This window comes from Protopterus annectens, chromosome 13.part0 (assembly GCF_019279795.1).
Source record: "Protopterus annectens isolate FY-2018-M chromosome 13.part0, PAN1.0, whole genome shotgun sequence".
NCBI lineage: Eukaryota > Metazoa > Chordata > Ceratodontiformes > Protopteridae > Protopterus > Protopterus annectens.
The window spans coordinates 90705756-90733643 of NC_056747.1; the positions used below are offsets into that span (position 1 = coordinate 90705756).

Consider the following 27888-nt stretch of genomic DNA (forward strand, 5'->3'; position numbering starts at 1 on the left):
TTGACGATTTTATGAGTGCCCTTAGTTTTTTGCCTACACTGATCAGAGATGCCTTCCCTTTTTGGGATTTTGCTCTATTATGTAGTAGCTTCCTCCTTCTATAGTACAGTTTGTTTATGGCTGGGGTCCACTAGACAGGTAGTCTGCCTTTGGAGGATTGCATCTTGGTTTTATTTGGGATTGCATGATCCATGCATTCCTGAAGGCCTTCATAGAATGCCTTTATAAAGGATTCTGTGGTCTGGGCCGTATTTTCCACAGGCCCGGAGGCTTTGAAGGATTCCACCTCGGTTTTGAGGAGTGTGAATTTTGCTTTAGAGAAATTTCACTGTGGTTTTCTGGGCAGGGGGTGGGGTCGGGTTGTGAATATCCAGTGAGATCAGTTTATGGTCTGATCTTACCAGTGAGGGATACTTCTGGTCTGGAGCATAGAGTCCCCATGTTGGTGATCAGGTCCAGTATGTTTTCCCCCTCTTGTGGGAGTGGTAACAAGTTGTTCCATAGCATTTGAGTTTATGAATTCTAGGAACCTTTGGGCAAGGGTGTTGGAGCTAGAGTAATGCTCCCAATCTATGTTTGGGTAGTTGAAGTCACCCAATATAATGGTGTTCGGAGAGACCTTCATATTTTCCAGTGTTCTCAGGAAGGCAGAGTGGGGTTCCTGGGTTTGGGAGGGTGGTCTGTAGCAGGCTATAAACTGGAAGGCAGTTTTACTCACTGTTAGTTGCACATGGATAGTCTCTGATGCTTCATGCTTTGCCACCAACCTGGAGGTGTGGGTATCTTTGATGAATATCGATACTCCCCCCTCCTTTTGTGGTTCGGTCCAAGTTTTGGGGCCGAAAAGCATGGTATGAGGTATAACCTGGTAGTGCTGGGGTGCTCTCGGGAGTCCTGAACCAGGTTTCTGTTACTGCACAGATATCAATGTTCTCCATGCTAAGGAGAGTTTCGAGTGCGTGCATCTTGAGGTTTAGACTTCTAGCATTGAGTAGCATTACTCTTAGTTTATTATCCCTTGTGATACCTATGGAGGTGGGTTTGTCTTTTGAGCCTGGCCTAAAAAAGGCACTATGGGGGTAGCAAGAGCCTTTGCCAATATCCGAAAGCCCAGGGGTGACAGGTGCAAGCCATCCCTAGCAAAGCATCGTGGCTTGTTGTGCATATCATCCCAAGCTGACAGGCATTGGATCCCCTTTGAATGACACCAATACTTAAGCCAATTGTTGAAATTGATCTTGTCTTTATATTGTGGCATCATTCTTGGTGAGGGTAAGATGCTACTCAAGGTCAGGGTCATACCAGCCTGGGCTACATGCTCAGAGAGCTCCTCTATGTCTCTTTTCATGTAGTCCAGGGAGGTACGTCTCAGGTCATTCACACCAGCATGGACAATGACAGAGTCATATTTGTACTTGCCTTGGAGTGACCCGAGTGCTTGTGTTGTGGCGGATCCTAGTGCCAGACAGGCTGCTCACAGTGAACTTCTCCTTGTTCAGCCTGGTGAGCGGGACGTCAGTGTGCCTGACGATAGAGTCACCTATTACAAGTGTATCAGGTGTGTTGTTTAGCCTTAAGGGCTGTGACTGTTCGGCACACTGTCTTTGTGAAATGTGTTGCACGTGTAGCGGTTGCTTGGGTGTCTGCTTTGGAGGTCTCTGCTGCATAGGCAGATCTTTATTTAGAGCCTCTGAGTATGTTTGTGTGATTATGTGTTTGGTTTGCTGTCGTGGTAGGTCTACGCGAGACTGGAATTGTAGTGAGTGTGGTTTCCTTCTCCTCCTGACTGGTTATGCCAGTACTGAGTTGAGAGCTTAGCCTCCAGTTTGGCTATATGGCTGCATCTCTCACGTGTTGGAATTTGTTGGGAGGAGGAGAGGGTTGTCTGTGTACATGAGGCAGTTGTAACATTGCCTCAAGATTCCCATATTCACCAGCTGGACCGGAGAGGACATTGACAACTGACCTTTGGACATGCTAGAACATTGGGAATTCCTTTATAATTGAAAACAAGGGCCAATGGGGAGCGAGGGTGTAGTGCTTTTAATTTTTAGTGCTGACTTATAATTGCTTTAGTGAGCAAGTGCCAGGTAACAAGTGCAAAAACAAAACAGTAACTTTCTTTCAAGCGAAGCAAGGAAATAAGTACAGTAAGCAATGCAGATATCACTAAGGATCCACAGAAGCGCGGAGAAGCCGCGTTTTAGGTGGAATTAGTGTTCCAGGGAAATAAGCATACAAACAAAGCTAGATTCAGCAGGCCTGGATCTAGTCTATGCTACAGCAAACAAGGTGTACCAATTTCAGTAAGATACAGTTCAAATATTCAGGCACATAACCAGAAATTCCCAGCTCAGAAGGGCAGAGTCCAGCCTCTCCTCCCACAAGAGTGCAGACCACGAACCTTCTTAATTTAAAGAAACTGGCCTGAAGCCCAAGTGCTTAAACCAGAGCTAATACACTTTAAGAACAGACACTGAGCTTTCAATCAGCAGTTCCCAACTTAGGATGAAAGCTACCTGTCCTGCCACCACAGTGCATGCCACAAACCTTCCTAATGTAGAACTGGTCTGAGTCTTGATTTGTGAATGTTGACTGTATATCCCAAGGCCTGAAGTAGGCGGATGGCATAAAGTGTTTTACCAGAGTTTGTTGGCTGTCTGCTTGTATTAGGCAGTCGTCCAGATATGGGTATATTTGAATCCCCTGAAGTCTGCAGTGTGCAATTACTGATGCCAGGCATTTTGTGAATACTCTGGGCGCAGTAGATAAGCCAAAGGGCAATACTGGGAATTGATAATGCTCTGAACCTGCAAGAAACCTGAGCTGTCTTCTGCAACTTTGATTGGGACATGCAGGTATGCCTCCTTGAGGTCTAGTTACCAGCCAAGACCCCTTGCCCAGCATGGGAAGGAGCTGCTGTAGTCCGCATTTTGAATTTTGGCACAATGAGATAAGTATTCAGTGCGGACAAGTCGAGAACAGGCCATTGCTTTTCTTTTGACAAGGAATAAAATCCTTGGCCTTGTTCTGAAAGAGGAACCTTTTCTATAGCTTTCATTTGCATTAGGTTGGAGATTTGTTTTAAAGCCTCTGCCCTTTGATTCTGTGGCAGGTTTGGCATGCCTTTTCTTTTTGGTAATGTGTGAAAATGGAACCTGTATCCTTTGTCTATTTGCAGCGTCCATTTGTCCCTTGTAGTACTGTGCCAGTTTTCTGAGAAAGAAAGCTTTCTGCCCAAAGGTGCTTCCAATTGAGCCTTGGTTGGCGGGGTCAAGGTAAAGTCATTGAGTCTGTCCTTGTGCAGTTGTAGGTCCTGCACTACCTCTCTGGTTAGGAGGCTGCCATTGACGTCCTCTGTAGGAGCCTCTAGCTTGCCCTCTACCTCTGGCACGCCTGTTCTTGCCTCTGAAATCTGTGTCTGGAAAGGAACAATTCTTAGAAGGCCAATTTCTGCTGAATCTTGGTGGTTGGACTTGGAGAAAGTCTGACTGTTTGTACAGATTTTGCCTTTTCCTCAAATTTCTTTAACTCTTGAGCAGTGGAGCCAAATAACTTTTGCTTTTCCAGTGTAGCATCCAGAAGCTTTGCTTTAACATGATCTGGCAGAGATTGTTCCTTCAGCCAAGCATGCCTACGTATGACTGCACCCGTCATTGCTGACCTACATGAAGCTTCCAATGCATCATAACTACATTGCAAGAAATGGTTGCTAACCTGTTGGGAGTTGTGTACCAGATCCTGAAGTGATTTGTGATCTAGGGGTTCAGGTGAAGACAGTTTATACAATTCATCTAACAAATACTCTTGGTACTGTATCATATGGAATTGACAATTTAATGCCCTCAGAAAGAGTGGCAGAAATATACACTTTTACCCCATCACTCTAAAGCCCTGGCGGAGTGGATTTTTAGTAGTGGTAGTTGGTAGTTGCAACCCCTTTAGGGCCCTGGGAAATGGTTTGAGTCAGCAGAGTGGGCCTTGTAAAGGAAATGGTGAGTCTGGGACCCTGTAGTACCCATCGGGTTTGACAGGAGCCAGAGGAAGGGAGTCAGGGGTTATGCTAGACTAGAGTACACAATGACATTCAAAACAGGAGGAATAGCCAAAGGTCTATGCTGAGGTAAGTGCAAAAAAGTCCTTAATCTTCCTGGAATCAGAATTCCTAGCCCTGCCATTTGAAATGCTCTCATGGAGTGAAGTGTTTCCCCAAAGGACAGCTCTTCAGGAGGGGAGGCAGAGGGAGTAGATTCCTCTGAATCAGAATCCTCGTAGGCCGTAAAGGCCTCCTCCTGGTAGTCTGATAGAGCAGAGCCATCTGAGGCCTCAGAGGACTGGGGATCAGAGGGCTCAACCCTGGGCCTTTTGTCTAGAGGTAGAGAGCCCCTGTCCGGATGTGGCCCGAGAACCCCTAATTAAGGAAATAAGGTCCTCAGCTAAACTTAGAATCTGTGAACCTGTAGTGGATCCCTGAGGAATAGCCTCGGGAGGTAAAGATTTTGGCTGTTTAGCAGCTTTAGCCCTTGTGAATGCCTTAATGGACATGGATGCAGGAGGCCTGGCTGCACCACGTGCTGGTGTAGTTTTGTCTAAAGAAATTGTGTCTGATGGTTCCAGAACACTGGTTTGAGGGAAATTCTATAAGACTCAGAAGTGGCCTCCAGGGCTGAGGTAATCGGTTGTGCAGTTTTGACGGTCGGAAGTACCAAGGACTCTGTTTCAGCAGAGACAGACTCGCGGTAGGCCTAGGCGTGGTTTCAGCTGAAACCACGGTCCACAGGTGTCTGTCCTTCCATTTTTTGGTTAAATGAGAAGTAGAGTCTCCGATGGCATATTGCAACAGAAACTAGCCCCAAATAATTCCTCTGCAAACTCTGCCCGACGCCTAAGAGTGCGTTGATTGAAGGAAGCACAGGCTGAACAGGCAGAGACGTTGTGGTCTGGGCCTAGGCAGGGGAGGCAGTAAGAGTGGAAATCCTTATGAGGCATTTGTTTCCCACAAGTGAAGCAATTAACTTTGACATCGGCCGAGGCAAGAAAGAGTCCCCAACAGGGTACTTAGCTTTTGAAGTCTTCGGTAGCTGAAGTTACAGGAGCTGGCCGACCGGCACGTGCAAACTGCTTCTGGCACCACGCGGCAAGAAAGACTGAGGAAGATGGCGTCGGCTGATGCTTTTATACCCCAGGTGCTCTGATGTCAGGGAGAGGGCGACCAGCCAACGCCGGACCCAGACTTTGGAATCCGGCCGACGGGCTGCCTGAGGCAGGACAACCCATATGTAAGGACTGCAGATGCATCCTTGAAGGACATCTATATCTGTGCAGCAAGAGACTTTAAAGGCTACAGAAAGACCAAAACACTAAAGGTGAGAGTGTACATATTCACACCTCCAGGCTAGTTGCCCAACAATGCATCTGAAATTCAGGTGCAGATGCACACTAGGTAGGACTGCAATCCAAATTGTAGCTTGCTACAAATCCCCACCATGCCCCAAGATTATCACTATACCTTCCTAAACATACTGGAAAATATTAACATACAACCAAACACCCTAATATTGGGTGATTTCAGCTACCCTGCCACTAACTGGGAAAACTTTAACGATTTTTGGAATTCATAAATTCCAACGCCCTGGATCAACTAACCCACTGTCCCACCAGGGGCTCCAATATCCTGGACCTGGTAATTACCAACATGGGAAGAGTCTCCACAGCAGTGGTTACCCCCTCATTGGTCAGGTCTGACCATACACAAATCACCCTTGACATCCACACCACACAGTAAGGAAATCTTAAACTTCTCAAAGCCAACTTCATGCTACTGAAGTCAGAAGTGACAAACTTCATGACACCCATGCATATGGGATCTGAAAGTTAGACTGCAGAATCCTACACTAATGCACTGTACGAGCACATCCACTCGTGCATGAATCGTGGCATCCCAAACGGAACCAAGATGCTCTCCAAGAAAAAGCCAATCTGGTAGTCCCCTGCTATAAACCAACTACACAACAGAAGGAAGAAACGGTTGCAAGAGGAAAATCCCAGGATGCAAAAAACTCCAAAAGCTGAGATGCCTCAAAATCAAGCTAGTTACGAATAAAATTGCCAAAGATTCCAAAGAACCAGATCGGCTTGAGCTTAACAGAATGGCATTAAACATACTGATCAAGGATATTACCAATATTGTGGCAGATTTAGTGCCAACTTCACCCCCTCATCCCCTAAAGGGCCCATCTCAATGCCAAAAGATTGCAAAAACCCAGTAATCACAGCCACAAAGGTATAAACCGCACTCTCCAAAGCTAAGAAAACAGCATCCATGGGACCAGATGACATCCCAGGCTGTGTACTACATGTACAAAATGAACTGGCACCTCACCTTAGTGTCATGTTTAATCAAAGCCTCACCTCAGGCTTTGTGCCACTGAGTGGCACACAGCTACAGTTATCCACTCCACAAGGGGATCCACTTTGGATCCCAAGAACTACCACCCCAGTCTGACTAGCCTGATCTGCAAGGGCATGGAACACATCATGGAACTTAGCAACCTTCAAAACACTGGACCCCCACCCAGTTTGGGTTTGTGAAGGGCTGATCTTTTCTCCTGAACCTGGTTGACTACTTCAGTCTCCAGAGCTGTGGATGAGGGTAAGGTGGTCCACACAGCCTATGTGGACATCACCAAGGCAGACACCCATCTCCCACTCTGCATCCAAATCCTGGACCAAACACTACCTGTACTGCTAATCTCCCCACCTCAAACTAGAGAGCTAACCATAAATTCCTCAAATTCTTCTACATTAAATGCAAAGTTTTAAGTAACCCAATTCCATGCCTGGTTGAACTATAACCAGACATAGCAATTTCAGAAACATGGCCAAAACCTCACAAGTGACTGAAATCCTTCCTTCTGGATTGCAATCTCAGACACTACCACCCAAACAGAAAAGGTGGTGGGGTAGCCTTAATCTACTTTAACCTATCCATTACTCCATACCCCAACCCTATCCCCACATTCAATAATGCAGAACAAGTAACAGGCCTGCTAAAAGTAAATGGCCACAAAAGCATTTGCATGATTGCTCTATATACCCCCCTGGTACCACTACTCTGGATGACATACTACTCTGGACCTAGACCAATATTAATTCTTTCCCTCCAGTAGAGCTCATTTGTGTGTGCACCTTTAACTCCCAGTAGGAGTGGCTTCAGCATTTAAAAAATGAAGTTGCCTTACATTTTTAACAAATACCCATTGACAAAGGTAATCAGTACAATTCTGTTTACCATGTATGCTTAAAGATAAAAATTTGATACCTTGTATGTAACATGGTTTTGCAATTAATGAAAATATGAACAGGCAATATTTGACAGAGGCATAGGAGGAGGTAACTGCAGAAACGTCTGGAGATGTCATTCTGCTGTAATGAGTTAAGCAGACCACCTATATTCTTGGAGACTTGACAGACTGGAATAAATAATTACTCCAATCCTACCATATCCAAACTATATGGAAATTACTAGCTCCATCACCAGCCCCAATAAAACAAACCCCCCAGATACCACACTAGACTGGATCCTAGCTTCCCATCTCAATAAAATCAAACTCTGGCATCACACCCAATAGACCACCACTTGCCAGCATCTACCAAGCTACTCACTCTTCAAATAAACAACCTCAAAAACTTTGAGCCAGCTACCTTCTGTAACTCCCTGAAACAAAAATTGGAACCCACTAAACACTTTTCCAGTAGATAATGCCATAGAATTTTAACTCATCCTTAAACTCCCTACTGCCACCAAGAACAAAGTAAAAACAAAATCCACCCCTTGGTGGACCAAAGATACCAAAAAAATTATGCTAGACACATCCTGGAAAACATAAAGACAAGCAGCCTGAAATGTAAAACTCCACAACCCTGTCAAGACAATGTCCTACTATATTAAAACTAGTCCAACCAATCCAAAAGCCCAAAACAATTCTGAACTCCAATTCTCTTCTCAACCCAAGTACCAAAGCAACCCCCTGCCCTGACACCAGGGAATCTGACCCTGAAATAGCCTCTATTCAACTCTAACTAGCTGAATTGACCAAAACCTTCCCCTACAGCCCATCTCCTCAATCCACCCGTCACCAACTACAACACCCTCCGCCTACATTAAAGCTTAAACCATCTCAACATCCTATATAAACTCTAAATTAAAACCTTGCTCCAATACCAGACAATATCCCATCCTCCCTCAAAGATGGGCACAGATGGCATCATTCGTCCCATTAGCATCCTGATCAGATCCATGCAAATGTTCCCAAACCATGGTGCACCACCTTCATTCTACCTCCATAAAGGAGGCAAAAAAAATCTCCAGCTTCTACCCCATAGCCACCCTCTACCCAATTTCCAAAGTACTAGAAAAAAAAGCAGCTCACGTCATTCTTAGCCAATAACCAACTAATCACTCCAACTCAACATGGCTTCCTGCCATAGTACAACCACTGCACGTGTCTCCTTCCTACAGACAAATCTTGCCTGGGACTCTGGAAAGAGTTTGTTCTTCTAGATCTTTCAAAGGCATTTGATACCATCTCCCACATCCATCTCCTAAACCAACTCTGACCTTAATCTCTTCTAGAATACCTTATCCTGGTTCGCTAGCTACCTTCCCTGTATAGATCAATCTGTAAAATGGGGGGACAGGCACCTCAACCTTCCTTCCCAGCCGGGTTCCCCATGGATCCATACTCGTTCCAATGCTGTTCAACATCTTTAATTTCCACAAAGCCATACCCAATACCAAAATGGTACAATATGCAGATTCCACATTAATATGCAGTGTTCACCAACCTACTAGAGCTTCAGACTGACCCAAGCTGCTTTCTCCACCACTGAAAATTGGAATTTTTTAGTGAGGATTCCAAAGCTTTCAATGAATCCAAAATACTATTTATTCTCCCTCAAAAGCTTCCTCTTGATAAAATATCATTCCAAATTGTTAGCCAAAACAATTCCACTATACAGGTGGTTCCCTTTCCTAAACTACTTGAAATTCAACACATCCAGCAAAACAAAACCCATATAAGACTATAGTGCTCTTACACTCCCCTCACTCGTGCATGGTGCTCTTACACTCCCCTCACTCGTGCATGGTGCTCTTACACTCCCCTCACTCGTGCATGGTGCTCTTACACTCCCCTCACTCGTGCATGGTGCTCTTACACTCCCCTCACTCGTGCATGGTGCTCTTACACTCCCCTCACTCGTGCATGGTGCTCTTACACTCCCCTCACTCGTGCATGGTGCTCTATTAACTAACATCTGCCACACTTAAAAATTGGAAGTCTAAGATAACTAAAATTTGCCACCACCAAAGCCAAATATTACTCCCATCAAAGCCAAATATTACTCCCATCAAAGCCAAATATTACTCCCATCAAAGCCAAATATTACTCCCATCAAAGCCAAATATTACTCCCATCAAAGCCAAATATTACTCCCATCAAAGCCAAATATTACTCCCATCAAAGCCAAATATTACTCCCATCAAAGCCAAATATTACTCCCATCAAAGCCAAATATTACTCCCATCAAAGCCAAATATTACTCCCATCAAAGCCAAATATTACTCCCATCAAAGCCAAATATTACTCCCATCAAAGCCAAATATTACTCCCATCAAAGCCAAATATTACTCCCATCAAAGCCAAATATTACTCCCATCAAAGCCAAATATTACTCCCATCAAAGCCAAATATTACTCCCATCAAAGCATTGCCCTTCGTTACACTGGCTTGAACTCTCCATCTAGAGTCTTCAGATTAGCACAGCCCAAACTAATCTTTCAACCTTTCAAGTGCCCTGCTCTATGCAACATCCTTCTCCCTTGCACCCCTCAGAACTCAGATCTACCCACCAAAACCTAAAACCGGTGTCTGAAAACCCAGTCGCCCTGCTGGTAAACTCCTACAGTCCCTTTCCTTAGCAAAATGGAATCTTCCATCCTCTCCAAGGACCTGTGCAAACTTCAAAAACTTTAAATCTGTTACATTCCTACCTTTGCTCCAACAGAAAATGCAACTGCATTCTCCCACCTAGTACAATTCTCTCCACCTCTAAACCCCTCTCCAGCTAGGATCTACAGGCTACCACACATGTACATATTGTCAATATCAAATTTGTACCCAAGAAGTTACACCAGCTCTCTAGCACGACAATTTTAAATTGTTCTTTTCTATATTTTATCTAAAACAATGTTGCAACATGCAGCTTCTCTCCCCAGGCCTCCACTGAAAACAGGCTCTGAGCCCAGTGGACATCCCTTGTCAAACGAAGTGTAAGTTACGAATTTGTTTCCACACTGCAAGACCTGAAATTAAAGCAGACTGGTGTGCTGTCATCTTGGAAGCCCAAAATGCCTCTGCCACAAACCTTAACCAGTTGCTCCTTCCCAAGTTGGGTAATCACTCCCATGACACCACATGGACAAGGGATTCCCCAGCTTCTGTAACCCTGAAAAAGGTTCTGAACTCATTTGTCAGAAACAGCTGCCAGAGAGGAAAAGTAAATTGATCCCCCCTGCAGAAATGACTGCCAGGGTGGAAGGTCTCCCAGACAGACTTGGGACTATTTTGTTTACATGGTTCCTGGACTAAGGAAAAACCTTGGTCTGGGTCAGACTAGGAAAAATTAGGTTGGTTCCAGTCAAATCTTGAAAGTTTAGAGAATCCTTTAGAAGATTGGGGGGTGGAGTACCAACAGCCAGTGCCTTTTATCAGTCTCACTTTAAACTACCCATGACCTGTAAAAAAAAAAATAAAAAAACCCTTCACAGCTGAGGCTGCATACTCTAAAGCACACAACCAGAATAAAGGTTCTGGAAATACCCTTAACTCTTAATGAGGGACTGGGAAACTTGGTTCTCCCACTCACCAGTGGCATACTCTAGAAAATGGATGCACAGAAAATCTTGTCCCCAATATGGAGAATCAGTAAGTGAAGTCTGAATCAGGAATCAGATGAGAAGATCCTGTAAATGTATCTTCAAAGTTCTGAATCTGGGCAATAATATCAAGTCTCTTCATGAGGTATCCCCCTTTACTAGAAGGCTTATGCATCAAAAACGGAACCAATACTTAATGGCAGCAGCTTGACCAGGGACAGAACATTCTGAAGAAAGGTGTCCCAGTTCCTTTCCCAGCAAGGGGGGGGGAAGGGGGGAGTGGCACTCCTTGTTCAGAGGGGACCCCCAAGAGAAAGTGTAGTCAACTCCTGGTTTATTGGGGCTATAGGTATTTGGAGGGATCAAGGGTAAAGTCAGGGGTTTGCTGAACCAGCTCTGTCCAAAGCAGGATCCTTCACCTACAACCAATGGTTATGTTCAGAATCCCACAGAAGGGTACTTTCCAATGGTAGGAAAGCCCTTGATGGCCATTTAGCTCAATTAAATCCAACTATATGGGTATGAAAAGTGCTCTGAACTTTTGGACTCTAGCCTGCCATCATATCCTGGCAAGGATGTAACCTAGAGCCAAGGCTGCATTAGTATTAAGTTAATACTATTTTACCCACATACATGGCTTACGAGCACAAAATGGCACAGATGTAATCTTGGTACATAGACGTCCATGAAAGTAGAAGTCTACAGAACTAGCATTTGTAGGAACAGCGATTACCTACACCATAGCAAAAAAACATTCAACCCATATTGGAACAAGGCACTGTTTAATGTTACTGGACCTACCATCTAAAGCCAGAGAAATTTCTCAGGGGATCAAACTACTGCATTTGGAGTGCCTAAATGGGTAGGGTACAGAAAATTACCCTGGCAACTACATGGTATTTTGGCATTTGTGAAGGTTGGACAAGCTAAACTGGCCCTCCCAACCAAAAGTACCGCAGCATAAACTTACAATAGTCTCAAAACAAAGGAATGCCAGTTTCAAAGTGTCAGATATAGCTACGCCAGCCATTTAAAAAACACATTAAGCATAGTAGCAAATGCCAACTGTACTGACAATGAAAGCAGCCTTGGACAGTCTGACTAAAGTTTCCTGCCCGTAGACATGTAGATCAGAACCTAGACCAAAGAAACTTTACAGATACTAGGAAATCTGAAAAAAGCAAGCCCTATACAAGAACCATGACAGAAACTAGCACTCTAAAGTGCAGCACTGGAAAAGTTTAAACATTCCTGCTACAAACTGTTCGTTCACAGCTCAAGTTCAATTCACAGCTCACTATGTAGACAGTCTGCATTCATTTGCAGGTGGTTTCCTCCCCACAGAACACAGTTACGGGATACTTATCATGTAACCCAATTTAGTGACAGAACCAGTTAGCTTGTGTAAATTGCAAATACAAGTAAGCAGCTTCAATTTCTGAACAAATTACAGTTTTAATTAGTTTGCAGAACCCATCAGGGAATGCCAAAATCCAGTTTCTACAATGTAGAAGCACTAATCCGTAAATTTAAAAAAATGCATCTTTAATAGGCTTCACAAGGCCAACAGTCAATATAAAAATATCAGACCACATTCAAAATACACTGTCAATATGGAATGTGTAGTTAAAGCATAAATTCTTAAGTGGCTTTACTGGATATTACACAAAACAAATGTAAAGGACTGTCAAAATCTGCATCAAGTTCTGTAGTTACTCAAGGGATATTTATCCTAATGCATGTTCCCAAGCTCTCTGTAATGTACCAGATTAAAGGAAAAATCTAAAATAAAAGCTGTGGGCAAGTGAAGGGAAGTTTCTTGAAGGATAACCAAAAGCACTTGATTCTTACGGTGTGGTAGGCAGTGTTCACCCAAATTCCAAAGTTCTTAACACTAAAGCGCAGTTTGTGAACAGATTTGGAAACTGAAATCAGAACAGGAAGCATCCAGTGAAGGGATCGATTTGGAGATTCCTCATCAACTCCAAAAGTCAATGGCCATTGGAACGATCTTGAACCAAAATGTTTATTCACGTGTAGCTGAGAAAGAGAAGTAGATAGATTAGAGGCAAACTTCACATGCGACACTCAAAACATGGTCTATTAAGTGCTGGGCCAAACTCCAGTTTTGGAAGTTCTGGAACTTGCCACATTACATTTCACAACCAGACAACCATGCATTTGATTCACACAATGACACTGCATCTTTTACTCAAAGCATAACGCATCTATTTAGACTACAGACAGCTAAAAGTCCTTAGGATGCCTTTAGGGCTAGATGCCCCTTCAGAGTTTTGAATGCCCTTTTGCCCAAAAAGCAAAATCAGTTCACGATACTTGCCTGTCAGAAATATTAGTCTTTTTAAATGGAATCTTGGTCCAATGAGAACAGTATTTAGCAACAATGCGCTTTGTTGCAAGTTGCTAGGCAGAAATGCAAAACAAGGGAGACTAGAGAGATTCTAGAGTGTAAGAGTTGCAAACACCCAAACATGAAGTACTGGCAGGCCTTCCAAACGAGTTAGTGTAAATGACATTTAGGGGCCACTACATTTATTAAATTCCTGTCACCACCAAATTGAACAGAGGCAAACAATGAAGCAGCTTCAGGTTGTGCTGCTTTTTTTGGCTTCCCTTAAACACGTAGCACCAATGAGAAAGTGACAGTTTCTGGTTCAACTTGGGGAGGAATGTCTGGTTAAGCAATTGCTCAAATCACAGTAGATAAATGTGGATGGAAAAAACCCTATGGACTATTGCAGAGCCTTAGCCACCTGGCACTTCCCCAACTGCCCCTTGGACATACGTTTGAGCTATGTTGCACACTGCAGTACCATCTGCTTCACACATCTAGCTGTAGACAATGCTGCAATCAGATCACTTAAAGCTAGAAAAGCACAGGAAAGACATTTGCAAGGGTACACCAAGGGGACTAGTGAACCACCTGTCAATATACAGTATTATTGGAAGGTAGGCACGATGCCAGCACACCACTAGACTTCATTTTTTGGTCATGGCAAGACAGGGAGCATGAGCAGAAATTAAAACATTACCCTACAGACAAAGCTTTTGTTGGGAAGTCCCAGAACACAACACCAGAAATACAGAATGAGAAACTACTCTGCACAACCCAACAGGTAATCAAAAAGTTACTTGCAGAAGCCAAAATGTAAGGTGTTTTAACACTGCATTTCAGTGGTGGGTGGCAGAGGGAAACGGATCCCTTTATAAAAAACATGCCACACTGCATTCTGTTTAGAGATAGTGAGGCAATATTAGATTACTACAAAAGGTGGTAGGGGAGTGATAGTAATGAAAAATGTAGCAAAGGTATGATGGGGACCCAAGTTTCTAGTTAAGATCAAAATGAGCCGCCACAACCCTGCCGCATTACATCTGAGCCGCCACAACCCTGTCGCATTACATCTGAGCCACCACAACCCTGCCGCATTACATCTGAGCCGCCACAACCCAAAAAAAAAAAAAAAAAAAAGTCCCATTGTCATACTACCATTCTAACCCGAGAACACCCACTGGACATTTAACCACACTAGTAAACCAGGAAGTAATTTATAAGCAATTTAAGCAGCACTTCATCCCTTTGTTAACCAGTCTCACTAGGCAGTCTGTAAGAGTACTTTTACTAGCTAGGGAAAATTTGTACAAAGCACAGGGGAGCTTCCTTTACTCTGCCAAGAGCCTATCACCAGCCTATGCAGAATTTACACTAAAAATTGACTTATACATTCAACTACCTGAATGCTGCATGCTTTAATTACCATTACTTAGTTCAGCATCTGGGTTAGTATGTGCAAGCTCAATGAAAATAGTCAATGTGCCCTAGTATAAACATATGCAGATATCAATATTTACAAATTCAGTGTAAAACACCCTCCACAATTCTTATGCACACCACTGCTGACAGGGAGCTACTTACAAGCTAAATACTCCATATGTGCTACTGGTTTTCTCCAAAGGGCTGTGAACACAAAGCAGCAAATCATGCCAAGCAATACAGAATACCTAAACTTTTCTGAAGAGAGAACACAAGCTGTACGTTATGGTAGTTTAAAGGACGTATGAAGTCCAGTAGTTTGCTTTCTTGGACTAAAGCCATTTCACAAGGAGGGGCTATGCCAAGGATAGGTGCCAAATCTTGGGTCTACCCACTGCACCAGCCAATTAGATAAAAAAATCTCGCACTTTAAAAGGAATGGCTATCCCAGTTCTTGTTCACACCCCATTAAGATAGTTCTTGCATACCGAGCCCACAGGATTCTGCTAGGACTCTGGCATTATGCTATGGCACTGCCATATACCGACAACCGCTTAAGACTCAGAATTAAATTCTCCCCCTATATGCAAAGTCTTTAGATACCACACAGCAACTGAAGTCCACTCCACTTAGTGACTTAAATGCTCAATGTCCCTCCCATCCCATTTAAATAAAATTGCAGACCTATGAAATAGAAGCAGAAGGTGTTTATGGTTTGTTGCTGATCTGCTCAGCATAACCACAAGCCAACTGGCAGAATATGCCTTTTGTTGCAGATTTAAAATATCCATTTATCCCACCTGATTCTCAAATTACCTGCACACAATGTCGGAAGCCAGCCTGGAGGAAAAATATGCTGAAGTGTACCAAAGGGGCTCAAGACATTTAGACTAAAACCACTTCCAAGATGGCTGCACACAGAGTTAGCCAAATTGGTCTCCCAGTGTGAAAACTTTGAAAATTGAGTCAGTGAATGTCTTTAGCAAAATCAGTTACTGGCTATTAACTGCAACACTTAACATGCCAGCCAAGAAACTGAACCTTAAGTCCACCACAAAACATTTGGAAACAGTCTGGATAGAATCCTGCAGCTGTTCAGTAAAAGTTCTACTGAAAGTTGGAGCTTGAACGACTTCTGGAAACCTGCAGAAAAAGGCCGGTTAAGTTCACTCAAGCTGCAGGTGTACATCAATGTGAAGCAGCTTTAAAACAAGATGCCCCGATGAAACTGCAACAATCCAAGGAAGAAATTTAAAGTTTGCCCAAGCACAACACTGCTCAAGAGGTTTAAAAAAGCAAAATTAGGCAATATGGCGGGGAGACTAGATTCAGCTACATCAGAAATTAAGGAAATACTTCTGCAGTGGTGCAGCAGTAGCCAGGTTGCCTCACAGCAAGAGGTTCTCCCATTAGATTTGCTGCTTGGGTTGGGAGTGCCTCACAGCAGCAGGTTCCCTAGTTAGATTCTCGGCTTGGGTTGGGAGTGCCTCACAGCAACAGGTTTAGTTAGATTCTCGGCTTGGGTTGGAAGTGCCTTGTGTGGAGTCTGCATGTCCTCCCCATGGTAGAGTGGGTGTTCAAAAAACACATGCTTTGAATGGGAGCGTCTTTGTTGAAGGTTTGGTGTCAGGCTGGCAACTCAACACCATTAAAAACTGCCAATCATTAGACTAGAGTTATGCTGTGGCAGGCCCCTAACCGGGAAAGCCAAGAGAAACTATGAAGGCACAAATGCCAAAAGCCAATGGACTGGTATTCCACAGGTGTTACTTGAAATGACATGCTCTAAACCTGGTCCTCTACTCAGCTGGGATGAAGCCTGTACTCTGGCTTTGGTTGAATAAGGCACCCAATGGTGCTGCAAGTTCCTACAGGACACAGTCTGGGATGTTAGGTCCCATGGATGTGGTGTTCCCATGGATGTGGTGTTCTGCCACTGATAGTTAACTGTACCCTAGATACAAGGGGAAGGGGCAGCTACCGGGGGGGGGGGGGGGTGTTCAGATTTATGGGACAGATTTTTGCCAAATCCATCAGCAAGTTTACTATATCTACAGCATTTGTATATGTGGTGTTCTTGACCACCAGTTCTGAACTGATCAGAGTTGCTTTGCTGTTAGACACAAGGTCAGTCTGTAGCAGATGTGGCCAACCTGGACTCGTTTGCTTTGAAGGATTTCACTAGTGCTCTTGTTTGTTCAGGCATGTTTACCAATTGGGCACCTGCACTTTCTTGGTCTGACTTTCCTACAACCCCCCCCCCCCCCCAACATCTGCATCTACACAACCCCCCCCCCCCAACATCCACATCTACACAAACCCCCTCAACATCCGCATCTACACTGATGCCTGGAAAGTGGGAAGTTCAATGGACTGGTCCAAGTTCACTTCGGAACAGACCTTTGGGAGAAAAGGATGGATTTCTTAGAGACACCCTGTCGGGGTGAAAAACCAAATATAGGGGCCTAGAGAGTGCTTGAAGTTCAGAAACTACGCACCGAAGTAATGGCCACTGAGAAAATTGTCTTACAAGAAAGGAACAAGAGATGTGGGTTCAAGAGGGGGAAGCATAAGTTGAGACCGCACCAAATTTAGATTCCAGGGAGTAATCAGTCTGATGGGGGGGTTGAAGGAGATTAATCCCTTTCAAAAAAAGGGATTAACATAATCTGTGGGACACAATGTTAGAATCTCCACACCCCACATGGAAGTTAGATATGGCAGCCAATTGAACCCTTATAGTAGCAGCTGCCGCACCACTGTTGAAGTGAAGTGAAGTCAAAAATTCCAGAATGCTATGAATACGGGTGATAAAGGGATAAATACCATGTTGAGAGGCCCAATGACCAATAGTTTCCATTTGCTGCTATATAGTTTCCTGGTGGAGACTATGCGAGGAAACCAGAATATGCTAAACCGTGGGAGACTGATCATGAGACCTGGCCAGGTTGGGAAGTGGAGCAGCCAAGCTGTCAGTTTGAGGGATACAAGAGAGGGGTGAACTCCCAAATGAGTCAGGTCTGGCACTGGGACCAGAACCAAAGGTTCTTCCACTTGGTATTGAAGGGGAACCATATCTGCAGAGAACAAAACGGGGCTCAGAACAGTCCTTTCTGTAAAAATATGGGGAGCAGTGGGGATGGAGGAAAGGCATATTGGAGACCCAAGGGCCAATCATGTACAAGTGTCCCTTGGGATGTCCCCTGGTGGAAGGTACAGGGCAAAGTAACTTCTGCATTTGGTATTCATCACAGATGCAAAAAGGTTGCAGCAAGGCTGGCCCCAGTTGCAGACTATCCTTTCCGCCACTCGTTCTTTGAGGGACCACTCAAGGCAATAGAATGGCTCTGCTCAATTTGTCCACATGTTAGCAATGCACATCCCTGGGTCATCCATCAGGAAACACCCAGTGGATACAGCCCACTGCCAAATTCAGGGCCTCTGCATAAGGGGTAAGATCTGGTACACCCCTTGATGTACCAGACTACAGACATGTCTGTATTGCAATCATCTCTAGGTAGAAAGTTGTGAAAGTGTTGCAACGCTAGGAACACTGCTTTCAACTCCAAGACATTGATGTGCAAACTGGATTCCATCTGACCAAGTACCTTGGACAGTTCTTCCCTGACATCCCCCCACCCTATCGGGTGGGCATTCGTGGTCACTGTGGCTGTGGGGGGCAGCTGTACAAACAGATTACCTACAGTAACTTGGTGGCTGTTCAACCACCAAAGGAGGTCCTTTTTTGCAAGTATTTGTCAGAACCTTGCGCAATATTGGAAGTTAAGACCACTGTGTGAAGAGTAACCACTGGAACATCCTCATGTGCATGTGCCCCAGAGGAGCCATTATGAGAGTCGCTGCCATGGTGCCCAACAGCTTCAGAACTTGGAATGCAGGGACTTTTTCCATCAACAAGAGGGACACTTGGTGAGGCAATCTGACCAGGGCAGTGGTGTCTAGATCTGCTCCTAAAAGGAAATATGCTGAGACTTAAATTTCAAAATATGCTTCCTTGCAGGTTATGCCCAACTGGGAGCACAGGCTGATAGTGTATCCCTGGTGTGAATCAGTAGATGCCTGGTTGTGACAGTGAGGAGCTAGTTGAGGTATGGAAACACCCAGAATCCTAAACGTCTCAGGTGAGCCGTGACAACCGCCATGCATTTGGTGAACACTCTGGGGGCTGTGGTGAGACCAAAGGGCAGAGCTCAAAATCGGTAGTGACTGGCCCCCAGCCAGAAACTAAAGTGATCTCTGGATGGCCTGGCCATTTTGTGGTAGTACACATCCTTGAGATCTATTGAGCATATCCAATCGACCGTTTTGAGAAACAGTATTATAGACTGAAGCGTGACCATCTGGAATTTTCCTTTTTGATAAAGGAACTGAGTTTGCTGAAGTCCAAGATGGGCCTCCAGTCTCCCGTTTTCTTTGGAACCAACAAGAACCTGGAGTAAATCCTGGATCCTATTTGGTCTGCCAGGACTGACTGGATGACTTTTCCAGCAGCCTCTGAATTTCTACAGCTGCTAGATTCTGCAGACTGGGTGGAACATCTGGGATACTTGTCCGAATGGAAAGGAATTCTTAAAAGGGAATGATGCAGGCTCTGGTAATTATGCTTTTTACCCAGGGATTTGATGCAATTCCTAGCCAGGCATCTGGGTATAAAGCTAAGAAACACCCGACTGCCTCTGTCGGGCCTCCTTAGGAGCGCTGATAGCACTGCTCCCAGTCAACCTGGTTTTGCAGACCCCCTCTGCTGCCTGGGTGTGTCTACCATTATACCCCCTCCTCTGCACCTGGAAGGGATTTCACTACATGTGTTCTGGAAAGCTCCTCAGGACTTTCAAAACCATTTTTCCACCTTTCTGCCCTTTGGAATAGGGTCTAGTGTGGGTGGAAAAACAAGACTCCTACTCACACCTAGCATCTCCCTGACTGAGCCCAAACAAGGAAGAGCCATCAAATAAGGCATTTACAAAGACAGACTTTAAGGCTTCCACAAAGGAGCATAAATGCATCCAGGATGGTCTCTGCAGAGCTATTGCTGAACCCACTGCCTGGCTCGATCCCTCTACTGCACAAGAAATTAGCCTCATGGACAAGTTTACAGTGAAATCAAGGGTGATAAGCTGTGCCATCACTTTCTGGGAGACAGCACCACCTGTGTTGCCCTGTAGAGCATCTAGATCTTGTTGGAATGGTAAAATGGGTTAAATAGTCAAGCAATCTCATTGCAAATATCGCAGAACTAAAGATGCATTTCCCATATCTGTCCATAGTCCTGGAATCTATTAGGAGGATGGACAGAGAAGAGGTCTGACTTATTGGTGGCTGCCACCAAGATGGCAAAATATGGTAACTCATTTTGTAAGAAAGGACTTATCCTGAGGGCAGGTGATAAATTTGTTGGGCCTCTTGAGGCCCTGGTTCCATAGAATCAGGAGACTCATGCCTTTTGAGCGATTCATCGAAAGGTAGAGTAACCCAGGAGGTGGAGGGTTGAGGCCTTCAGGAGCACAGACATCCTCAGCAGGGGTAAGGGACTGCCAGTCACCCCTCTGCCTTAGCATTTCAAGGATGTCTGCAAAAGAGACATCCTCAAAAGGACTGTGGGGACCCTTCAGATTCCTCCAAGTTGGTGTTGGATGTTAAGGGTTTCTGGTGAAGTCTGTCAAGCAGGGGTCACCGGAGGCTTAGGAGGAACCTGTGGTGTAGAGAGCGTGGCCCTTTAGGGGAGGAAGAGGAAGGATCTAAAGTAGTAAGGGTCTTAGCAGACATGACCTTCCTCATGGCATTGAAGGCACCAGTTTCCTGACCAGAAGTCTGCCAGTTCTGAAGATGGCAGCCTCCCAGGGGCAGAGACCACGGGCTCAGAACCAGAGGACAGAACAGAGCTTATCTGCACCGAAGCCCTGAGGAGTGTCGGAACTGAAGTGTCAGTTTGCCCCCCCCCCCCGAACCAGCGAGAGAGTCAGCTCAGACTATCGGAACCAAAGCAAAGGTCGAAGGAGCAGAGCACTGGAACAGGCCTCTGCTCAGAGGGTTCCACCACTATCCGATCCTCTTTCTGGCTCCGAAGGCTCAACTGGCCTTGGAGCAGAACTTGTGGAAGGAGGGGTCGTAGGCTTCAAAGCCAACTAGGTCGAAGCCACAAGCAATTTGGCCAGGGCCGGGTTCACCAAAAGTTTCTGTACCACTTGGTCCACATCGATGTCAGAAAGGGTACCGGAAGAACGCGAAGGTGCCAAAGAAGCCACTGACAAGGATAAGAGGCTTTAAAAATCTCAGAGACTGGTTCCAACACAATGCCTTGGCTCCGAGGTAAGATCTCGGTGCACGGCTCCAAAGGCTGTGGAGCCAGTGAGTCTTGCTAGAGGTGCTCGGAGCCAGAAGACTTGTGCTCCGAAGACACCCTTGACTACTCTGACCCCTTCGAGGACTTGGTCTAGTCAGTCTTCTCCAGGAAGTCAGACTTCAACAGTCCTACCAATTTCCTTCAACACCCTGCCACTGAAGGAATGGCAGATGGAGGATGTAAATGTAGCGGGCCCAAACAAGAAATATTATTTGTGATGGGACATCTGTTGTCCCCAGTCACTTTTTAAACCCAGATGTTTGCTTTTTTGACATTATGAAAATTGACCAGTCGTAACACCACAAAAACAGCTTAGAAAGTTCAGATCCCTGAACTGCAACTATAGAAAAGGGATACAATAAAGAAAAACAAATGCTCAATACAGGATTACATAATAAAGAGATATGGTATTAAATATGAGCGCCCTGTCAAGCAGAGTAAATCAAGAAGGCTAAAGGCCTAGGAGCAAACCGCTCCAAGCTAATGGACAAATACAACCTTAGATACCTACTCTAAACCACACAAAAAAAAAGTGACAAGGGACACATGAAGCCTCACCAAGTATCAGATCCATGATAGTTATACAAGTTAAATATCAAGAAAGACACTAGCCCGAACTTCTTCTGAAGATCGTGCGATCAGTTGCAGCGGCAAACTAGATATGGGGTTTGGCAGCAGAGCTTCATGGGATAGGAACTGTCATGAGTTTGAGATTAGAGCCCAGAAAGCGGCAGACTGAGCTGATGGATCGGCTCTGAACCCACGTGCAAGAACTGAGATTGAACTTCACATCCTTTTTTTGTCCCTTCAAGTGCAGATCACAGCATGGTTGACCACTGACATTCATATGCACATTGACAGAGGAACCATTTTGTGAGGCCAGCAGAATGGACCCGCATTCGTCTACAGGTATGGACTTCTCTGGTCTAAGTTTTTCCATCAGAAAGTGATTGGAGGACACTGCCCCATTACCATATACTCAGTTTCTGGTTCCCTCACTTGGTGTCAGACTAACAAGTCGGTCTGAATAGTGATGGTCCCAGTTGGGGGTGTCTAAATGCCTGCAATAATAGGACAGCCTTCATTTCAGGATGTGTGCTGGCGTCTTTGGCATCAGTGTGGTTTGGACTGATGGTAGATCCAATAGGGTTAGAGCAGGAGTACTCCCACGTAATGTGCACCCCAAGGAACTTCAATGTTCTAGAAGTTTAAATAAAGGATGCCATGAAGATAGGATAGCAGGGAGATTGCACAGTAGCCTAGATGTGAAGTAAAACAACCACGCCAGGTCAATCCACATTTAAATATTAAATTTTTATTGAACTTGTGCATGGTTTACACAGACTTACTTGGGACATTTTGGCACTACTATTGCTGTTTTGAGATAAAGGGACCCAAAGAGTTTCTGGATCTTTACTACAGGTAAAATTTGTTTAGCTTTTTAAACTGGAGCCTCCAATGAAGCAGAGGGCAAAGCAGAAGGGCTTTCCTGGGGGGGGGGGGGAGCAATATTACCTTTAGAGTAAAAGTGAAACTAATGATCCACGTCAGAATGCTATGGTGGCAAATGAGCTCCTGTTACCCATAATGCACCAGACAACATGCTTCAGATCTCAAGAGATTATGATCTGAAAGCTAGAGGGATCCAAACCAAGTCTCACCAGATCACAATTTCTGGCAATGTAGTGAGCTGGCAGGGTTTAAAGATTCCTCTTAGGCAATTGTCAAAATACCGGGTTAGCAAATTGGTGTACTAAAGGAAATTTTGACCAGGGATACAGGATCCTAATTCCTTAGGGACACAGTAAGGCCTTGCCATATTTAATTCTGGTGTCTGCCAAAAGCCAACCACATCTGATAGAGGAAAGAGGAAACTGTTGAATACATGCAATGTTTTGCCAGAGCACAAAGTGAAAGTGAGAAAGGAGCAAGCTATGATGGACTGAGTGATGTACAATGCTTTTAAAAACATGTACAAATGAAAATGCATAGTGACTAGATTAATCTGTATTTAAGTTGAAAATGCAAAGAATCTTAAAACATTGCCACTCTGCCTTGTCCAGCCATGACCTAGTGTCAAACTGAACAAAAACTGAAAACTAAAATCTTGACAAGTACAACTTTGCAACTTACCAGGCCTTCAATCTGTGACCACTTAATCGTAGTTGTCTCTGTAGGATCCTCTGTATCCACTCTGACCTCTACTAAAGAAAGAATCTGTTAGTACCCAAAAAGATAGTACCCACATAAAAAGTAATGAATTTTTCACCTTACCTGTCTCTGCTATAATCACCAGAGCTGCCACCATAGCTTCCACTACTATAGCTGCTGCCTCCATAGCCGCCTCCACTGCCATAGTTACCACCTCCATAACCACCGCTGCTGCCATAGCTACTTCCATAACCACCTCTGCTGCCATAGCTGCTTCCTCCGTAGCTGCCACCTCTGTAGCCACCTAGAAATTGAACAAACTACCTGAAGTGACACTAGTCTACTAGACTAAAAGAAACTAGGGCTTATAGATTAAGTCCATACCACAGCAGTGATCACACCTTCCCCTCAGTTTTCCATTGTTTCATACAAAAAAACAAAATAAAGGCTACACAGATAGAACATTGATGCAAAACTGACAGACTGAAGTTACTACAACTCACACCAGCCAACAACTCAAGCTTCACCTCTGCCCACAGGTACTCAGTTACCCCAGTTTAGAGTGAGTAAGACTGAAAATAAGAGTACGTATCTGATGTCACTTGGGTGGAGTCAAGGCTATTCCTGAGCACCGAGCCCAAAGGACAATCCCCCCCAGACACCAGATCCACTTTTTAATGAGCAATAAGTGCTATGGGGAGTAGCCCACGTAGCTGCTGCACTAGACTGAAACACAGCCGAAGTGGCTATAGACCGTGGAGTGCACAGACAAGTGTAGGCAAGGTCAGCTTCCATCGTAAATGAAATGTAGTCTCAGCCACTTGGAAAAAGAAATCTGTACTTATCGGGGCAACAGTCATGAGCATTTGGAATCCTAGCACTCTACGTTTATTGTTCAGCTGTCAACCTGCACACTTGACTTGTGCATTCTGAATAATGCATGTCAGCAGGGTTTAATACGAATTAGCATGCATTTTTCAGAGAACAACAAGTGTACCATAGAATGGAGCACAGTAGCAGTTATCCCACTCCACAAAGGAGGGGCCACAACTGACCCTGGTTACTATCACCCCAAAAGCCTGGTCTGCAAGGCTATGGAGCGCATAATCATGCAACAAAGACCATTCCTCACTCAAGTATTAGAAAAACTCACCAGCCTGAACATAAACCCTTAAGTCACAAGATGGGTTGCCAACTGGCTTAGACAGAACTCAATAGCAGGCTCCAGGTCTGACTAAAATCAGCCAAGTGGCGTCCTGCAAGGCTTGGTCCTGGGATCCCTACCATTGGGCATATACTTCTCAGTACAGGCAAAACACAGGACTAAGGCTAACCAGGTTTGCCGACTACTGCAAATTGGAGCAGTAACTGACTCTGGGTTGACACGGACATCCTCCCAAAAGGAGGTTAGTGAGATGGTGTCAGTCATGGCCTCAAGCTAAATGCCGAAAAATGTAGTCATCCCATTCGGGGAAAAAACACCCACAAAATGACATAGGTGGCAGCCCCCTTAATACAGGTGAGGTAAAGGGATCTGGGGACCCAGGTAGATAGTAATCTGACATATTGCTAAAGTAGTTAGGAAATCCTATGTGGCCCATCTAATTAAAGGAATCGCTTCTTAACAGTGCCCCTCTACTAGTCACCGAGTACAATGCCCCATTTGGGATGTACCTCAAGAGTCAGCTGGAAAAGCCACAGTACCTCACCAAGAGGATTACTGGCCTCAACCATATGTCCTATGCAGCCAGACTGAAAAAACTCAGGCTGTACTCAAGTGGCATATCGCTTACTCAGAGGGGATCTCTGCCTAACTTGCAAAGCCATGTCCAACTCAGAATTGGATTTTTTTTTAGGTGGAGCATTCCCAGTCACTCTGAGCTAAACTTCACAATAGAGAACATGCTGGAGGGATAGATTCCCAGAGACTTCCACGCTTTGGAACAAAATTCCAAACTACATTAGACAGAGCCCCGCAAACTCAAGAAACCTGGATGAGTGGATGGGAAACTACACCCCAAGGATCACTTAATTTGCTCTGCTTGACAGAGGATCAGAGAATCAATGGGCAGCAGAAGCAGATACTGGCTAGGCTTATAAATTCCCTCAGGCAGATAGCCACCTATGAACCTATAACTCAAATGATTGTCCTATCACATTTAATAACTGCAAACTTCTAAAACTGCTAGTTGTAGGGAATGTGGGGGTGTGTGACCAGACGGTTGAGAGGTATACATTCCTGACTGTTTTCCAGAAAATACCCCCACCCATTTGGATAGTCACTATGGCAGAGGGCTCGGGGGGGGGTGTGTGTGTGTGTGGATGACCGTGCAACTTGGAATGCATCCGAAGATGCATTTTCCAGTGGTTGATCAGGACTTGTTCTGACAATGGAAGATTACACCAGGAGGCTAGTAGCCACTGCAGAATTCTCTAGTGCCACTAGCCAGGTTACACAAGTTATAGAAGCCGCCACTGATCATAGAGCTTTGAAGACTACATATGCTAGAACCTGTGGATTAGCTTTTGCACCAGAGACAATTCTCCAATGACCTGGAGGAAGAGACCATCTTTGTGTTCAGTACTGCCCCTATGAACTCTAAATTGCATCTTAAATATGATCTCTAAAATTTACTGTGATCACCAGATGGGCAGAGGGTGTAGTCCCTGACTGTTAATCAGCTGCTTGGTTGAAGCACTTGAGCCAGTCATCCAAGCACAGAAACATGAAATCCTAGTCTCAAGTGACACTACTGCCATGCTTTTGGTGAACACCCCAGCAGCTGTGGTGAATACAAAGGGCAGTACTCTGAACTAGTAACGACCATCTCTCAGCTGGAAGTGGAGAAGCCTTATGGAGTGCTTGCCCAACTTTATTTGTAAAGACATCCTGAAGGTCTACTGATTACATCCAATCATCTTTTCAGAAGAGGATACAGACTGTATCATGAGCATCATTTGCTGAACTGATTTGTTCAGTACAGAGATCCAAAAGTTTTTGGCACTAAAGAAACTTGTAGGTTCCAGATCCAGATCATTCTTGGTCTGGCAGGCAGAATCCCTCAGATTGGATGGGACATCATGAAAGGGAATGGTATAGCCTTGGGATATGATCTGTTGCACCCAGAAATGTCTAGCCAGGCATTTAGGTGCCAGGATAAGCATTCCCCAACTGCCTTCAGAGGAAGATAATTGGTCCTCCTTCAGGGATGCTGAAAGGGCTTACCTGGGAAGGAATATCTGCTCTGGTTTTGCAGACCTCTGCCATAAGTCTTCTGACACCCCCCCCCCCCCCGTGTGCATCTTGGAAAGATGCTTGGGATTTTAAAAAACACTTACTCTGGTTTCTAGGATATTAACTTGGGGGGGGGGTGGAAAAATGTAGACCCACAGCCAACCCTTTCATACCAAAGGGATCTTCCACTTCCAAACCAAAAAAGGAACAGACAAGACTTTATGGTTCTGCAAACTCTTAAGGTGCATCCAGGAGAGTCTATTGGCTATGCCTGCACCCCCTGCTCCAGGAGAGTCTAATGGCTATGCCTGCACCCCCTGCTCTAGGTTCATAGGTTCATACTAGGCTATATGCCCTAGGGCATTTATAAGCCTAGCCAGAATGTGTTTGGCTTTCGCCACCCATTTTAAATTTATTTTGCTATGCCTTTCCTAGAGGTTAGTATACTGCACCTCTAAGAGAGGCACAGAAGTGATACCCAGGGTAAACCTACAATCTCCCATACACTCAAGATTCCTCTTGGAGTCAGAGGGACTCTGGAATAAAATCCCAGTCCAGGTTAGGCAGAGTGAAGGGAGCCTCTGGGTTATGAATCTGTCCCTCCAGCATATCCTATTTCAGTACTGAGGTTAGTCTCTCGAGCTCGTAGCTTGATGGGATTTGGATTTCGAGGTGCAGCATGTCCATTAATTCTGGGTTGGACATGGCTTTATATGTTAGGCACAGATCGCCTCTGAACAGGCGGTATGCCACTGAGAAAAGCTGGAGTTTCTTTAACCGGGCAGCATATGGCATCTGTTTGAGCCCTTTGATCTTCTTGGTGAGGTACTTTTGGGGTCTTTCCAGTTGCTGCAGGTGTATGCTATGATACATCCCAAAAGGGGCATTGTACTCAATTATGGGCCTGATGAGGGACGAGTAGAGGCACGATGACCTCCCTTGATCTAGATGTGAATCCCTTCATTAGGTGGGCTATATAACATTTTTCTAACCACTTTGGCCACGTGGTTGTCAAATGAGAAATGGCTATCAACTTGGGTCCCCAATTACTTCTGTACTTAATGGATTACCACTATGTGGTAATTTGTGGATACTTTTTGCCAAAGGGGATGACTACACACTTTTTGGCATTTAGCTTGAGGCCATGGCTCTGGCACCAGTTGTCTTTCTAGGAGGCCCTTTTGGAGGATGCTTGTGTCTGCTGGAGAGTAGATTATGGCGCCCAGTTTGCAGTCATCTGCAAACTTGGTCAGCCACAGTCCTTCCGTGTTGGCCTGTACCTCTGAGAAATATATACCGAAAGAGAGGTCCCAGGACTGAGCCTTGTTGGACACCACTTGTAACTGGCTTGGAGTCTGACATGGCTCCAGCAATTCTAACCATGTGGGTTCTGTCCTAGAGCCAGTTTGCAATCCATCTAGTGA

The 27888-nt window shown here is 44.9% G+C and overlaps 1 protein-coding gene across 6 annotated transcripts in view; it reads right to left on the reverse strand.

Moving 5' to 3' along the window:
• Window positions 1-12463: 12463 nt before the first annotated feature.
• LOC122817606 (RNA-binding protein 3-like) overlaps window positions 12464-27888 on the reverse strand; it is a 40045-nt gene continuing 24620 nt past the window's right edge. For 3 of the 6 annotated variants that reach the window (XM_044090646.1, XM_044090647.1, XM_044090648.1), the window contains exons 5-7: window positions 23353-23533; window positions 23212-23282; window positions 12765-12979 (exon numbers count right to left, since the gene is read on the reverse strand). In XM_044090646.1, coding sequence (XP_043946581.1) covers window positions 23234-23282; window positions 23353-23533 — 230 coding nt within the window. In that variant the 3' untranslated portion in view covers window positions 12765-12979; window positions 23212-23233. Of the gene's footprint in view, window positions 12980-23211; window positions 23283-23352; window positions 23534-27888 lie in introns of all 6 variants that reach the window. The other 3 variants (XM_044090644.1, XM_044090645.1, XM_044090649.1) reach the window with 3 other exon arrangements.